Source organism: Crotalus tigris, unplaced genomic scaffold (assembly GCF_016545835.1).
Source record: "Crotalus tigris isolate CLP2741 ecotype Arizona unplaced genomic scaffold, ASM1654583v1 scf7180000017674.1595824, whole genome shotgun sequence".
Classification (NCBI taxonomy): domain Eukaryota; kingdom Metazoa; phylum Chordata; class Lepidosauria; order Squamata; family Viperidae; genus Crotalus; species Crotalus tigris.
Genome location: NW_024096559.1, coordinates 904,004 through 921,655, shown reverse-complemented (window position 1 = coordinate 921,655; position 17,652 = coordinate 904,004). Strand labels below are relative to the sequence as shown.

The 17,652-nt window shown below is 44.7% G+C and overlaps 1 protein-coding gene across 5 annotated transcripts in view; it reads left to right on the top strand.

Moving 5' to 3' along the window:
• RBMS2 (RNA binding motif single stranded interacting protein 2) overlaps positions 1-17,652 on the top strand; it is a 72,635-nt gene that overhangs the window by 42,316 nt on the left and 12,667 nt on the right. For 4 of the 5 annotated variants that reach the window (XM_039337347.1, XM_039337348.1, XM_039337343.1 and 1 more), the window contains exons 2-6: positions 431-624; positions 6,328-6,386; positions 7,518-7,609; positions 9,641-9,798; positions 14,057-14,136. In XM_039337347.1, coding sequence (XP_039193281.1) covers positions 431-624; positions 6,328-6,386; positions 7,518-7,609; positions 9,641-9,798; positions 14,057-14,136 — 583 coding nt within the window. The remainder of the gene's footprint in view (positions 1-430; positions 625-6,327; positions 6,387-7,517; positions 7,610-9,640; positions 9,799-14,056; positions 14,137-17,652) is intronic. The other variant, XM_039337346.1, reaches the window with a different exon arrangement.

Here is a 17,652-nt window from a genome sequence, read left to right as displayed (position 1 = left end):
GGAAGGAGCTTGAAACTCTCTGCCCCAATCTGATCTTACAACTGCATGTTTTAATTTTATTTAACTTGTAAAGGCTTCCACCTCTAGGAAGCAGAACAGGCGAAATCTTTGTCTCAAGGGTCCCTCCCTCTGATGCAGATCCATTATGGGGTCTTTGTACCAAAGGGAGACAAGACAATTCTTCTTATCTTCCACCTTTTCAGCAAGGCATTCTGCATATATAACTTACAGTTCCTTTATACTCATACTGATTAGAGGTCAGAGTTGCCCATTTATGAAGAACTGAAAGAAAAATTAGACCAAGTGCAATGGGAATTCCACACGGCTCACTGTGTCTCTGTCATCCACAATGGAGCGTTGTCTTGCTAGCTGTCTTTGCCTTGCCTGACCCAACAGCCATTTAACAAGCTCTCTCTTCTTTGCCATGCAGCCTTATGTCTCAGTGGCCCAGCAGATGGCACCCCCAAGCCCCAGTGGCAGCTGCAACAACAATAGTAGCAGCAGCAGCAGCAGTGGGCCAGGTGGTGGCGGAGGTGGCGGGGACCAGCTGAGCAAAACAAACTTGTATATCCGGGGCCTGCATCCTGGTACCACCGATCAGGATCTTGTCAAGCTCTGCCAACCGTAAGTTACCATCATCCAAGAAACATAGGGTGGGAAGTAAATCCAGGTGGCCAAATGTTGTGTACTTACTATTTAGACCTTGGTCTGTAGTATTCTGTTTTCAGTAGGAATTGAACTTAGCGGTCTTTTCCAGTACCGAATGCTATCCACACTTCCTGAATTCAGCAAAAAAAACCCCTATACTGGCATGTAATGTGTGTCCCCATTGCTAATCCCCATCCTGCCTGTACAACTGCTCTTTCAAGCCATTGCAGTCCCTGACTTCCTCCAGGGGACAAGTCCTATCAATCCTCTTGAAGAGGCCCTCGGATAGAGCTGGGGGGGGGGGGGGAAACAGAAAATAGTTCTGTAACACTAGTAGTACAGGTAGGGATGAATGAAGTCTCATTACGAGGGCAACATGAAGGCAGTCGTATGAAACATAGCATGTACTAAAATGTTTGTATATGTTTGGAGGCAAATGGCATGGTTGTGCATTATTGGATCAGGGTTGGCTCAGGCTCTTGGAGAGGATACAGTTCCTTCTGGCAGTGTTTCTCAACCTTGATAATTTTAAGGCATGTGGACTTCAACTCCCAGAATTCCACAGCCAGCACTGCTGGCTGTGGAATTCTGGGAGTTGAAGTCCACATGCCTTAAAATTGTCAAGGTTGAGAAACACTGGGCTAGTAAATAGATGGGCTGTGGTGGCGCAGTGGTTAGAATGGAGTACTGCAGGCTACTTCTGCTGACTGCTGGCTGCCTGCAGTTTGGCAGTTCGATTCTCACCGGCTCAAGGTTGACTCAGCCTTCCGTCCTTCCAAGGTTGGTAAAATGAGGACCCAGATTGTTGGGGGCTGATTCTGTTTAAACTGCTTAGAGAGGGCTGTAAAGCACTGTGAAGCAGTATATAAGTCTAGGTGCTATTGCTATTGCTCACGTGATGTGGCAACAAGCCAAATGTATGATTTACCAAGAAATATGGGCAGTAAGCCACTTCTGCATCATGTGCCTATGTTGATTATTCATATTGATTATTCATGTTGATGAAGCAGAAAGAGACTTAGCCATATCACCAAAATCAAAGGAGAAGTTTAAGCGTTCCACAAATCTGGAACTCTCAGAGACTCAATGATCACCCAGTTATTGTCAAGTGTGGATCAGGTTTGCCTACAGATTTAGGGGCTTTTTTCTGAAAAGAGACAGGAATCAGGAATGTTCATTCCTTTGCCCTATTCTCCTATCTCCTCACTGTGGTTCTTCACCCATTTTCCTGTCTTTTCCCCATTCCGCAACTTAAACTGGAGCCAGACTTGAAAGTGTATGGATGACAGTTTGGCTTTCTTCTACCTGGCCCCTTTAGGATATTCTGGGTGAGAAGTAAAAAAAAGAAAGAATAAAAGAATAAACGTAAGCTATCCTAGCTCTTTCCAGCACTTTGGTGAAGGACCATGTCCTTCTTTGTAAGGATGGGAAGCTGGCAGCATCAGATGCTACTGCTGTGGCTCACCTGCTTCTTGAATCCTCATGGAAACTTGTAATTCAGTGTCCTTGTTTTAAGGATATCAGAAGCCTAAGACCTTAGTGCTATCTGCTGTATGGAACTCCCACATCTTCCAGAAGCTCAGTGCAATACTGGAGCCTTGACTAATAATCAGTGTTGCCTTGGTATCCCCTAATTTGCCAAGTTATCTAAAAAGTGATGGGAAGGCGTCTGATTCCCAGCTAAAGAGTTCTGAAAGTGACTTCTGGGGTAGGGGAGAATTGAAGGGGACTAAGTAGAGTGCAGTCACGTACACATTGCCTGCAGCAACCTATTGACGTTGTGAAGTCTGTGGCTCTCTAATTGCCTGCCAGGGTTTGCTCTACTCTTCCGTCTCCTAGCCTTGCCCGAAGGAGACTGAGCAAAGCTATAGTACTTGAAGCCAGGAGGCCAGGAGGGGTGGGTGGGCAGGGGGCTGTTCCTCGTTTACCTCAGCTCACCCCAGTCTGGAATGCTGGATCTGGCCCCAAAGCCACACTTGACAAACACGCCTGCTTCGTACCAGGAATGTGTGAGAGAAGGGATCATGGATGAGAGCTGCAACCAGCGGTGGAGAGTTTGGGGAGGACCAAAGGGAAGGGAAGGAAACAAGTCCAGAGACTAATACTGGGCAGGAGCTGGGAATTCTGGGCGGCGTTCCTGGTTCTGCCCCTATCTTGCAACATTTATGTGCAGTGCCCTCCTCCTCCTGTGCCTTAATTCCCACATCTGCAAAGCAGTAGACCCCCTCCTTCCTCCTCCCCCCCCAATTAGAGGTCTGACCACAACCACAGCATTCAGCATGATTCATCTCACTCTGAAACCCTGCAGCTGTACTCCCCTGAGTCCTGGCTGGGAGGCGCCAAGACTCGGCTGTTCTTGGCGCCGGTCGGATTTCCTGGGCTTGTCCTTCCCTGGGCAGGAAATCCTGCTCAGGGTGAACAGGAAGCATTGCGGGTGGGGTCAGAGGGCAGCTGGGATGGACTCTGTAGGGCTCAGCACTTGGGGGAGGGGAAGAGAGCCAGAGTTCGCTGGCTATTTTTAAAGGGAAACTAATTCAGGGCTTGCAGTGTGTGTGTGTGTGTGTGTGTGTGTGTGTGTGTGTGTGTGTGAGAGAGAGAGAGAGAGAGAGAGAGAGAGAGAGAGAGAGGGAGGATGGAGGAATTTAAGGGTGTCCTAGGAAGAGTGGCCCAAAGAATTGCATGCATTACTGTGACTTCCTTTGCAAGATAGTGATAAGGAAGCTAATCAAGTGGTTTACAAGAAAAGGGCTATTAGGGCCACTCTTAGCAAATGATTACACCACCAAGGCTGTTTCTAATTGTTCCAGTACTATTCAGAGGATGCTGGAATAACCATTACCTCTTTCTTCACTTCTGTGGGAAACTGTGGCAGGAGCATATCCTAGTCACCATCTTTTCTGGCCCTGTCTTGGTGGTGCTGCTTTCTTTTCCTCCAGGAGCCGTACCTGAAGCAGTTCAAAATTGTCCTTAGCTGTTCCAGAGTTAAAACCTTACTTATCTCTTTAAGCATTCGGTAAGTTCCCATGGTTTTGACACGGGAGGTGTCTGGTACCTTTCAGCAGCTATTTGGCTAGTGTTGCAGCCAGGCCACCCCTAAAGGGCGAGATTGGCCAGGGACCTATGGCACATCCACTTTCCCCTGAGCCCTGGGCGTTCTCTTTGAAAGCCTTTCCGCTTAAGCAGCAGGAGAGCTCTCATCCTGTACCAGCCCTCCGATCCCATGCTTGGTGATCTGCATCCGCTTAAATGGTAGAGGTGGGGTAGGCTTCACAGTGAAGCAGGAGAGACAGCCAGCCCTCTCTCTGCTGCTTTCCGGTGTAATTTTCCCCTTGAACTATTCTTCAGGCCACTTTTGAACACAGTTTTAGTGCCCTGCTAGAATAGCTCTGAACCCCTATTTGAAATGAGCTTGAGCCAGTTGATACTTGGGCTCCCTTTGACGACACCTGTACAAAATGTGCGCGCAAAACCAAAGCAAGTTTTGACAGGTAGTGCAGCTCACTGATTTAGCCCTCCATCAAAAAAGTTGCCTCTGGCTCATATCTCACGCACATTAACCTCACCCACATTAAGGAAAGCGTTTTCCCACCACTTTGTGATGCCCTGCTGTTTGTGTGTGTCCTGCTTGCTTATTAATAAGAACAGCACCATTTGTCAGTATCGTATCTGTGGCAGGATAGAGATCATCATTGGGGGCAGCTTATGTTATGCTGGTAGAGTTTTCTGCTAGCTCAAGGACTGGTGGGAACCAGCCAAGGGAATAGCCATGGCTATTTTAATATTCCCAGCTCTCACCTTTCGAGGTTTTAATGTAGGCTCCTGTAAGGACAACATTCAGGCTTTTATATGTGTCTGTGGAAGTTCTACCACCCAGACTCAGCGTTCTGTACTTCTGAGACTGTATTGTGCAAGACTGGAATTTCAGATCTGGTGAGGAATTGCACATCTTCCAGAGTTCGACATTTTATTTGCAAGTTATAATTAGGAGCGTGCAGTTTCTTTTTCTTTTTTTTCTTTTTCTTTTAAAGCTGAACCTCAGATATCACAAAGGTCATTCTTCTGTGCACAGTATAAACTGTTGGATGCACCAATGTTGACTGTTCTCTAGTGCAGTGATGGATAACCTCAGCGAACGCAGTTTCTGAAAGGGTTTCTTTAGGCTCTCAAGCCCATGTCTGACCATGCTACTAAATACTGACTGCAGGATTATTAATTTGAGCAACACGATTTCCCACCATTTGGAGGCACTCAAGGATGGGAATAATAATATAAATAGGAAAAACACAAAATTCCCACTCAAAAATGGAAGTTTAGCTCCATCCTGGTTCGTATCGCTGAGCTCTCAGTAGTCCTCACTCCCCAAAAGTCTTTGAATACGGCTTACATCACAAAACTCGCCTAGCCTTGTGATACAGGTAGCCTTCAATTTTGCAATCCCAATTGGGATCATAATCTCATTGCTAAGCAAAGGGGTTGTTAAGTGAGTCGCATCTGAGGTTACGACTTTTTTTGGCCCACAGTTGTTAAGCAAATCACTGCAGTTGTTAAACGAGTTATGTGGTCATTAAGCAAATCTGGCTCTCCCCCCCACTGACTTTGCTTGTTGGAAGCCGGCTAGGAAGGAGTGAGTGACAATCAGGTGACCCTCCCCCCCAAGACGCTGCAATTGTTGTAATTCCATGCCCGTTGCCAAGCACCCAAACTTTGATTGCGTGACTGTGGTGATGTTGTGACAGTTGTTAGCGTGAGGACTGGTCATAAGTGCCTTATAAGTGTCGAACAGCCACTAAATGAACAGGTGTAAGTTGAGGACTACCTGTAATGATTCACGTGACATCCAGAGTTACTTTGCCATTCATTTGCTGTCAGAACTCAGCTGTGGTGCCTTTGAAATGGGAAGAGTCTGCAGTTAATCTAGGGATGCCTCTTTGACACTGAGTTATGTTGCTCCATGTCTGCAAACCGACTGGGCTCTTGACCAACCACTGGTCAAGATGAGCCACCTCCTATCACCCCCCTGATACATGCCAGCTATATGTTCTGATAGTTTAAAATGTCATGGCTGTCCCTTTGGAGACCCAGACCCTTTTTTGCCCCCCCAAAATAAAATAAGTAGCAACCGGCTTATTGTCAGGTTCTGTCCAAATAAAGGCACCTTATGAAGAGTTTCACGGTGGTAAATGAGAGCTGTGCTAGATGATCAGTTGTCTTTTTTGTCGTTGCTTCGTTCACCTTCCTGGCTAAGGGTTCCTTCACAGAGATGGGACATCACAGCTTACAAATATGTGACAGAGTTGTCCAGGGGATTTACACAAGTCTGAGTAAAGTTTTCTAGACACTTTCAGCTTCTTGACTGTTAAGGTGAAGAATTTACAATTCTTCTGTAGGATTTGGGTGGGAAACCAAGGGCCCAATACAGCCTGCGAAACATTCTTTTCTCACCGGTAGTGGACCCTGCTTGTTCTGCAATTAATTGAAGGGCAGCTCTTAATTCCTGAGTAGAGAAAAACTTTATTTTTCAGTCTTCTCGGGTAGAGGGTGGGGGAGCAGAGAAGAGTCCATGAAGGAGAAGCATTTCCGGGGATGATAGTTAGGACTATTATAATCCATTTCCCAAACTTGCTTTAACAGCTGTGCTTATTCCATCCCTTATCTTGACACTTTTCTGTACTTTTATAGATATGGCAAAATTGTCTCCACCAAGGCCATCCTGGATAAAACAACTAATAAATGCAAAGGTGAGCTCAGCCTGGGTTTTCCTCCCGTGTGGAGTAATATTGTGGTATCCACAGGATCTGAATCGGAGTCTGGATAACAAGTGGGGGTTTTGCTTGGGGTTTCTCAAAGGGGGAAGCGCAGAGCTGTCCTGTTTTGCTACATCCTTATCGCCCACAGACTCTTGCAGCGGTCCAGAGAATTTAATCTCTCTTTCAAAAGAGGGTTTCTTCCATCCACAGCTTTGAGGCTGGCGAAGTTTGAAACCTAAATGTAAGGCTGGGGCACAAGGCAGGTTCAGAATCTAGAGCCAAACTTCCTGAGGAAGATGGGCTTGGTCTGAAGGTGGGGATGGTTTATTGGCATGAGGGTGATGGTTGTGTGGGGGAGGAGCTGCATTCCTGAAATGCCAGACATTGCTGTGGAGAAAAGAAAGATGGAGCATCCACTCAGAGTACAAGCTGGAGGAGGAGGAGGAGGAGGAGAGGGGAAGAGGAAGAAGAGAAGGGGGATCCTGCAGTCTGTATGGCTTAACAGGGAGACAGATCCTCCCTCTCTTGCCTTCCTGCCAATGTTTGCGAACCCCGCCAGATAACATTAGTCTTGCCCCTCAGAATGATTGCGGGTTGTGGTGTGCTAGAGGGTGTGGTGCAGCTGAGAATGTAAAGGAGGTGAGGTGAGGCAGGAGGGCTTTGCTCCCGCTGCAAAGGTAAGTCTCTTTGCTGCTCACCCAGAAGCAGAGGGCTGGAGGAAGGATCCTCTATACAGGTAGTCCTCAACGTACGGCCACAATTGAGCCCAGCATTTATGTTGCTAAGTGAAATATGTCTCAAGTGAGTTTGGCCCCATTTTACAATCTCTCTTAAACCACGGTTGTTCAGTGAATCGCCGCAGTTGTTAAGTTAGTAACAGTGGGGAATCTGGCTTCCCCACTGACTCTGCGTAAATATGAATCCCTGGCGAAGCATCTGAATTTCAATCATGTGACCAGGGGGATGCTGCAGTGGTCATAAGTGTGAAAAACGGTCTTCAGTGACGTCGTAACTTTGAACGGTCGCTAAATGAACTGCTGTGAGTCGAGGACTACCTGTCCAAGCTAGAGATGGAATCTCCAAGGTTAACAAGATTAATCTTTCCTCTCCTTGAACCTTCAGGTTATGGCTTTGTGGATTTTGACAGCCCCACAGCAGCTCAGAAGGCCGTGACTGCACTAAAGGCCAGCGGGGTCCAAGCCCAGATGGCCAAGGTAAGCCTTGAGCTGCAGGCCTACATGGCAGAGCCGTCCTCCTCCCTTCAACAAATGAGAATGGGAATCTTCCTGAGTAAGACAACCACGGTTAAATTTCTAGTGCAGGGGTAGGCAACCTTGGCTCTTTTATGACTCGTGGACTTCAACTCCCAGAATTCCTGAGCCAGCATAGCTCAGCTTGGAAACCTCTCCCTTTCCCCTCAGCATGGCTGGCTCAGGAATTCTGGGAGTTGAAGTCCACGAGTCATAAAAGAGCCAAGGTTGCCTACCCCTGTTCTAGTTTAACCTTGTTCCTTGTGATTTAGCCCTGTTGAAGCGAGATCTTTCTTATATCCTGCCATGATGGAGAGGCTCTTCTTCAGAGTGTGTTTTCCAGCATTACTGTGTTGCCCAGGGTTTCAAGGGTACCACTGATGCTTCATGCCATGTGCTTGGAGTGGGTGGTGCTGGGTACAGTCATGACAAGTAGGTGTGGTGGTAAATTTTGCAGGAACCTGGGTTTCCTATGCAAGCCATCGTTCAGACAAGTAGACAAGAGCAGCACCCAGAGCTAATGTATCTTAGTGTTATATGTGAATCAGACCCCAGCAGTTACATGAGACTCTACCATAGCAGACTGAATTATGTATCCATTAAGTTCAATATCCTGGCCTTAGAATCCCAGAATAATTCCAGTATTACTCAGTCTCACTTGGTCAGGCGATGATTCCTTTCCCAAGTTCTCTGGGAAAAGAACACTCTCTTTTTTCCCCAAAACATCTTTAAAGCTAGAGATGTTAATGATTGAAGATAAACTGTTCAGTTCTATGATGTATTAATTCCTCTCCAAACATACACCTTGTTTCTTGCTGATCACTTTAATTCCACTTTCCCCAAGCTGGTGCTCTCCAGATATAGTGGGAAATGTTCTGCAAATTACGATGCCACCATTTGGTTGGGGCTGATTGCTTGAACCAGGTGGCAACGTGGATACTGACTTAAGCTGCAGATCCTCTTTCTCCTGAGAGAGACAGAGAGAGAGAGAGAGACAGAGAGAGAGACACACACAGAGAGAGAGACAGAAACAGACAGAAAGAGACAGAGAGACAGAGGCAAAGACAGAGAGAAAGACAGAGACAGAGACAGAGACACAGAGACACACAGAGAGAGAGAGACAGAGAGAGACAGAGAGAGCCTTCTCTAGCAAGGGGTCCTCCCCCCCTCCCGCTGCTGGTCCACGAAGCCAGAAAAGTTGAGTACCACTGTTCTGTAGGCCAGTATCAGCTACTACTCAAAGAAGCAGAGAGCATCATTGTGGTTCCATGTAAGAAATAAGTAATGCTCTCTTAGCCCAAGAATATCTACACATTCAATGGGAGGCAGATGTTGTACTCTGGTACTCCAGTAGATTTGGATTTACTCAGAGTAAATTACACTCTAATCAGGGGCTCTGGATTGGGGATTGAGGATCCCTGCTAGAGAAGGCTTTCTCTTTCTCATTTTCTCTCTCTCTCTCTCTCTCTCTCCCAATATATCCGCTACATTTTCATAAATTAAAGCCATGGCCAGTGGTGGGATTCCCTTGAAATGTCTTTGAAATCTGAATCTATCTATTTAGAAAGAACACACAGCGTTCACACATGCACGTAGGGCACGTATGTCATTCCCAGTGTGCAGCTCTTGCAGTTAGCACACTTGTATATGTGCTATAGCCAACAGTACTATAGAGGCCATGTTTGCTGCCTCACTTGCTCTCCTGGATGCTGGATATTTCCAATGCGTCAGCTTCTCTTCATTCTACTTCACAACAGTGAGTCTCACTGGTGGGGTTGCCTAGAGCAGAAGCTGGGCTCTCTACCGAGATAATATGTTGAGTTCTCTTCATAAATGGAACGGCCTCAGTGTGCCTAGAGAAAGGGAGGCAGCAAGCATCTCAACAGAGGCAGGTGACACGTTCAGGAAGGGAAGGGAAAGGAAAGTCCAAAGGAATGCGTCCTCGGGATGGGATGGACTATTGCTAGGCAACAGCCTGACTTCTTGTTTCCATAGCAACAGGAGCAGGATCCTACCAACCTCTACCTGTCAAACTTGCCTTTGGGCATGGATGAGGCTGAATTGGAGTCGATGCTGAAGCCATTCGGACAAGTCATCTCTACACGTATCCTACGTGATGCCAGCGGCACCAGCCGAGGAGTTGGCTTTGCCAGGTCAGGCAGGATGGCTGGGACAGGGTTGGGGATCCTTTGGTTTAATGATACACTTCTTCAGTTATATACAGTAGTGCTAGCTTAAAAAGACAAACAGACCTAGCCTATGTTCACTCAGGGAGCCCTCAGAAATGTGGTCCATTCACATCCCGTAGGTGAGCAAGCACCTTGAACCATTCCTTTGACCAAGGATGGTCTTCTGTCGGAATACCTGCACAGAGATTTGCTTGGCTAAATATTCCCTTCTGCACGGAGCATGTGCAAATATGCTGAGCATTTGCAAATATTTCCCTCTTGGTTCAAGGTGGTGATCGGCATTTGCCTTTTTTAAACTCTTCCATGTCCTATTCCTACGTTGTAGGGTTGGGATAGCTATAGCTACACTCTTCTGAGTTGGTCCACTGGGAACTAGATTATGGACATTTGGATGTTCTATGGAAGCTTTCTACATGCCTCTGAAACCATATTATTTTAGCTGACTGTGTGTGTCTTTCAGTTTCTTTTTCCCTAAATATGCCATCACCAAATGTTCCTAAAAGATTAAGATAGGCTGGGGCAAAAGAGGGTTGAGCACTGACACTCAAAATGATTCCTTTCCAGGTTTGGCAGGCGGAAAAAGTTGAACTTCAGTGGCACTTTGTCTGTCCTAAAGCCTTATAACAAACATGTGGTTAGCTTGTGGGCCAAAAAAATGTCCGAGATGTTTTGATGCGGAGTATAAAGCCCTAGGTTACCTCCTTCTCTTTTCCTATGGCACTCAGCTGCTGTTCAGTCTTCAGTTTAGCCTTAGGGAGAAGCAAGATATTTAGCCAATTGCTTGAGAAGGGACGGGAAGAAAACTGGTAGCAGAAAACTGGTGATTTAGAAAATGGCTTGATGTGGAACAGGAATGCTGAAAGACAGAAGCACCATTGATCCTAGAATTTCCCCTATTTACAATGACGTTTAGCATTGTTGCTAAGAAAGAGGAAAATACATCTGTGTGCATTTGGTTCCTAACCCAAGATCCCTGCTAAAGATTTGTCTAACTGTTGAATTACTTTTAGGCATAGAAGGGTACCTCCTTTGCTGTTCAGACCTCCACCTGGGTGGGCAGTTTTGTTCTGTATTCTCCCTTTCCTGTGCCAGCTTGGGCATTCTTTTCTATCCTACACTGCCCTCTACTGCCAAATGTTCACATTGCAACAGACAGCTCCTGGCTCCTCCATATTTATTTTCCTTCATACCTGAAAAAGTAAACTTGGTCGAATTGGCAATGGTTGGTTAATTATATATCCCTGTTTCCTATAGCTGGTTATAATGGATGAGGTTGGTCTTCCTAAAGAGAGGAGAGAACTGAAACACTGATTTCCCTCTCTGTCAAAACTGATTTGCTACCCCCCGCTTTCTTTCAAAGTCTCCAGCTCTAAAATATTTTCCCTGAGTCCTAAGATGTAGCATTTCAAAGCCAAAAGGGATAACAAGCCAATGAGATGTTTAATCATCATAGCAGAGCCATGTGAAAACACAGGCCAGCATCAGGAAAGCAAAGGCTCAGAATGAACAAGGACTTGCAACAAAAGTCAAAGGTATTAAAAGTCTCTTTCAACATATAAATGACAAGAAAAAAAAAATCAAGAAAACAGTCAGTCCACTAAAGAGAGAAGATGGAAAGGAAGTAACAGGCAGTAGAGAAAAAGCAGAGCTGCTTAACTTATTCTTTGCATCAGTCTTCACGCAAAAAGAAACTATAGCCCAACCTACTAAAAACATAACTGTAAAAGACAGACTAGAAATAAAAATTAAAATAAGCAAGAAAATGGTAAGAGAACACCTGTCTGAGCTTGATGAATGTAAATCACCGGGACCTGACAGATTACATCCCATAGTTCTAAAGGAGCTGGCAGACTCATCTCAGAACCACGGTACCATATCTTTCAAAAATCTAGAAGCACCAGGGAACTACCAGAGGACTGGAAAAGAGCTGATGTGGTTCCTATATTCAAAAAGGGGAAAAAAACAGACTCAGAAACTACAGACCAATCAGCCTAACATCAAAAAACAGATCTGTGAACATCTAGAAACAAATCAAGTAAAAAACTAGAAGTCAGCACAGGTTTGTTAAAAACAGATCATGCGAAACCTATCCTATTTCGTTATTTGACAAAGCGACTAAATTAGTAGACCAGTGAAATACTGTGGACATACTATACTTAGACTTCAGCTAAACATTCAACAAAGTAGACCACAACCTACTTCTTGGTAAGCTAGAAAAAAAGTGGATAGATAGCATCACCACCAAGTGGATTTATAACTGGCTGACAAACCGTGCTCAATGAGTAGTCCTTAATGGTACATTGTCTACATGAAGGGAAATAAGCAGTGGGGTACCACAAGGTTTCGTCTTAGGCCCAGTATTCTTCAATATCTTCATAAACGACTTAGATGAGGGAATAGAAGGGGAAACTCATCAAATTTGCAGATGATACAAAGCTGGCAGGAAAAGCCAACACCCCAGAAGACAAACTCAGGTGGATCTTGACAGACCTGACAAGACCTGATACTGGGCCCTATCTAACAAAATGAAATTCAATGTAGGGAAAAGTAAAGTCTTACACTTAGGCGAGAGAAACCAGAAGTACACATATAGATTGGGTGAAACCTGGCTTAATAGCAGTAATTGTGAGAGGGATCTTGGAATCTTATTGGACAATCAATTAAATGTGAGCCAACAGTGTGCGGCGATAGCCAAAAAACCAATGCAATCCTAAGTTGCGTTAACAGAGGGATTCAATCAAGATCACATGAGATATTAATATCACTCTATAAAGCCTTAATAAGATCACACCTAGAATGCTGCATCCAGTTTTGGTCACCATACTGTAAAAAAGATGTTGAGACTCTAGAAAAAGTGCAGAGAAGAGCAAGAATGATGATTAGTCGACTGGAGGCTAAAACATATGAAGAACAGTTACAGGAACTGGGCACGGCTAGTCTAGTGAAGAGAAGGACCAGAGGTAATATGATAGCAGTCTTCCAATATCTGAGGGGCTGTCACAGAGAGAAGAGGGGGGGGGGGTCAACCTATTTTCCAAAGCACCTGAAGGCCAGACAAGGAACAATGGATGGAAACTGATCAAGGAGAGATTCAACCTAGAAATAAGGAGAAATTTTCTGACAGTGAGGACAATCAACCAATGGAGCAGTTTGCCTTCAGATGTTGTGGGTGCTTCATCACTGAAAGCTTTCAAGAAGAGACTGGACAGCCATCTGTCAGAAATGGTATAGGGTCTCCTGGCAGGGGGTTGGACTAGATGACCTATAAGGTCCCTTCCAACTCTGTTATTCTATTCTATTTTGAAAGCTCCTTGCAATATTGGAGCTATTTGGAGTCATAAATTCATATCCAACTAGAGATTCAAAACCAGTGGATTGGTTTGCATAGTCCAGGTTAATTCTGATGTCAGATTTTGCATTCTTGGATTCATTTTTAGTAATCTCCCCAAAGAAATGTTGCCTAGGAACGGGCTATCTCATAAATTTTCCAGATTTGATCTGTTAGCTTTGATGAATCTTGATTAGGAGATTCTAGGAGAATCACGGGCTATTAATACCTATCTAATTTTTCCAAATACTGATGCTCATCACAAGTCTCTGAGCTTAACAGAAAGTACATGTTCTCCCTCAAGAACTCACCCCAATGCCCCTGTCCCTTCCTCTCTGCAAAGTCCTCTAAATCAGTGTTTCTCAACCTTGGCAAGTTTAAGATGCGTAGATTTCAACTCCCAGATTTCCCCAACCAGCGTGTTGGCTGGGGAATTCTGGGAGTTGAAGTCCACACATCTTAAAGTTGCTGAGATTGGCAAACGCTGTTTTAAATGGAAGCAGCGCCATTTAAAGGACTGTTTCTCAATCTGGACAACCTGAAGATGAGTGTTGACTTAAACTGGAGTTGACACGAAGCTGTTTTTCGTTCAGATCGTCAGTTCAGCCAAGTATAAACCAATGAATTTCTCCATAGGAATTTTGAGTCGGTAACTCTCACATCTACTATATTTTGAGCTGCAGGTCCTATCAATTAGGAGCAGGTTGCCTAGATGTCTTGCTGAGATTGTCCACATCCCTTCTCATGGCTGTGTTGCTCATGTCTGAGAGACTTGGAATTCCACAGCACTGGGTTAACAGAGCACATTCTTCTCCCTACTTATTCCTGCATAGAAACATTTGGCATTTTCTCCATCCCAGCTTCATGGACACTTTCTTTTCATTGCTTCTCCAGGATGGAGTCTACAGAAAAGTGTGAAGCCATCATCACCCACTTCAATGGCAAATATATCAAGACACCTCCTGGGGTCCCAGGTGAGAGAGTACTATAAGAGGGAGGGTGAATTGGTTCCTTTCCAGAGGAGAAAAAGTTTAAGGTAGTAGACACAGCAACAGCAGCAAGACTAGTAGTGTCTTTCTTGCATCTGTAAAAGGGCACCATACAAAATAATAAAACAATATTGAAACATTAGTACAGTAACTTCCTATACTACAATTAAGGTCACAACTACTATATAAAGCAGTGGTTCTCAACCTGTGGGTCGGGACCCCATTTGGGGTCGAACGACCATTTCACGGGGGTCGCCAAACAACGCAGTCCGCCATTTTTTTCCCCCTTTTCCTTAGCTGTGCTACTCCCTTTTATTCTATTGGCTTTTGAAAGCCAATAGAATAGACTCTCTTGAATAGAGTCTAATTCTATTGGCTTTCAAAAGCCAATAGGAATTGTCCAGGCTGTCTCTGCCCTGCTGAGCCCGCCAAAAGTCCCATTCTGCAAACGGTGCTGCACCAGTTGAGTAGTCCTCGATTTATGACCGGTTGAGTAGTCCTCAACTTACGACCGGTTGGGGGTCGCCGCATTAAAAAGGTTGAGAACCACTGATATAAAGACTCGAGTTAGCCAGCAATTAAAGTTGGTACTTTTCATAAATTCTAATCACTGATAGAAGGAAGAAAAGATTCAATCAGGGAAGGATCGGAATAGCACACACTGTGCTGTTCTAGATCCAGATCATCAGATAAGGAAAAATGTTAGGTGACCTGCTAAGAGACTGCTGCAATGATCCAGCTAAGGAAAGATCAGGGCATGAAGCCATTGCTTTGCTGTTTCTGTGATGAGGAACTGATAAAGGCAATGAATATTCTTTAAATAAAATCTCCAAGTTTTTTTTTATTATTATTATTACCTGTTCACAACAATGTGAAGTCAAAGCTGCCATTTTTAAAACTGTGTTAGCCTTCATACACACAGAGATCTTCCCAAGAACCTAAAAAGTCATACTGTTATCAGTGTATAGTATATGTGTGGATCCAAGCAGTGGTCTTTTTCAAATGACAGGTGGGAATTTTGTGTTAAGTGCAGATTTTTTAAGTTCTGTCCCAGATTTTTTGGGTTTGGTACCCAGTATGCCAATAACCACTGGGATGCCACCGGGCCTCTTTATGCCACATTCATTCAGTTTTGATGATTAGTTCTTGATACTTTGTGACATTCTCCAATTCTTTATCTTCTATCTACTATCCCTTGGTATTGTCACATCAGTTATCCACATTTTCTTTTCAACCACAGTTAAATCGTTGTCAGTTTGTGTCCAGAAATCTCACAATATTTTAACCTACTCATTTTCAACTACTTTTTCAGCTCTGTGTTTCCCCCAATTTTTCATGGTCATTTTTACAGATATTCTAGCGAATTGTTTTTTTGTTGTTGCTTTAAGTTTTTATCCAGCCTTTTAAAAAATTTCGTCAATTCAAGGGGGTGAACATATGTTCAGCTCCTATTTTTTTTGTCCAGAACAAAATTATCACTGAAGGTTTTTTTTTTTAATGAAAATGGACCATTGAGTTGGACTTGCTGGTGGCAACTGGCTACCCAAAACCAGAAACAGAGAGAGAAGGGTTGAGACACAATAGTCTTCCCATTTAGTTTGAGTTGGAGGGAACCCATCCAGCCCAATATCAACATCCATCCAGGCATTTGGAAAGATACCCCCCCTGGCTGCCTCACTCAAAAGTACACCTGTGTGTTGTCTATGAAAAAGCTAGGATACTGTAACGTTCCACATCACAGAAAAAATGTTCTGAGATAAGTAGGAGTAAAACCATTGAAATACAGTGTGAGCAGTTCCAAGGTAACTTCAGAAGAGGGCAGTGTGGCTGAATGGTCAGGATTTCAAGTGCAGCAGAAAGAAGTTATAGCCCTGAAACTGGAGCTACGTGGTTCTCCATTTATAATGTGTAAAAATGTGTTGCTGTGGGTAACCTGACTGAAACAGGTCAATGAGATGGCTGACGGTGAGACAGGGAAGGAACTGAGAGCTACTGCTAATTTTAGCAGCCCCATTTGACCAGAACAACCCTTCTGATCCAATTCCCTCCTTCCTTTATTTACTACATGGCCTTTCCCCCTGCCTCTACTCATTCGGCTGGTAAAAAGGAAGGAGGGAATTGGATCAGAAGGGTTGTTCTGGTCAAATGGGGCTGCTAAAATTATTTTGGCCAGAGGCCCCCAACCTTTGGGGCACCAGGGACCAGTTCCGTGGGGAGAGGTTTTCCGTGGACCGGAGGGGGCGTGGTTTTGTGTGCTACCCCATCCCATGGATGGGGCTTTATTTGTGCAGACCGATTGCTGGCATGCTGCGGCCCGGTACCGGTCCATGGACCGGGGGGTTGGGGACTCCTGATTCTGCCTCTTCCTGTGAAGTATGAATTAAGTCATCTAAATCTGACCCAGAGCTAAAATTGTGGCCTGAAGAGGAGGGGTAAAACACTTCAAGCAGGAAGAGACACGACTGGAGTAAGCAGATAAACAAGTTAGAATAGCAGGACGCTCTTAAGAGGCATGTGTGGCGAAAGGTTTGGAGTCATTTCCTATGTACAGCAGAGTTAAGGAATCATATTTTTCCCATGGAGTAAATTTCACAGCGTGGTTCTTGTGGAATAGACTTCACTCCAACAAAGGTATTTATAAGAGGGGCATTTTTATTTCCTTATTTGTGTCCAGCTCATCACATCTCAAATAAGTGGGGGCGCTACCAAAAGAATTAAGGGTTTCTTGCCATTTCCAGGCTATGATCAATTAATCATGTCTGATAAATACAATATTGCACTGTCTTCCATTCCTTTCCCTTAGCTGCCTTCTCTAGGTTGCTCCTTGGTGGGGGTGAGGCTGTTATTATTGCATTTGTGTCCCCAATTTTGTCTGAACACTCCAGGAGCTTAGATAGAGACTTGACCTGAATTTAATTCCCACAACAATAAAGATGGATTATGTTGAAAGAAGATGACCGTCCCCAAATCATCTAAACCAGGGGTAGGCAACCTTGGCTCTTTTATGACTCGTGGACTTCAACTCCCAGAATTCCCGAGCCAGCATGGCTCAGCTTGGAAACATACCAAGTCCACGATACTCATCCAGTGCTGCAATGGCTACAGCTGCAGGCTCTCCAGTGCAGGCTGCGATAAAACTAGGCTGCATAACAAAACTGAGCTTGAGGAGAGGGAACACAACCACTCCACTCAGAGGAAGTATATATGATTGGGGCATAAAAAAGCATGTCTGTCCAACTATTTTTTTTTGCCTTCTTTTTGACAAGCTATTTTAATAATCTGCTTTTCCAAAGTGCCCATATCTTGTGCCCTTCCCCCCCTCCCCCAATAATTCACAGATTAGCAGTTCCTTGGTTTTGGTGCATGTATCAGCTGGCCCTTCTGAGTTGTTGGCCAAGGGCCCAGTGGAGGGAAGTAGGAGTATCCTCTTGTACGTAAGTGCTGCTCGTGTGGTAGTAATTCAGAATGCTATGTAGCTCTGTACACTCTCCCAGTTGTGGG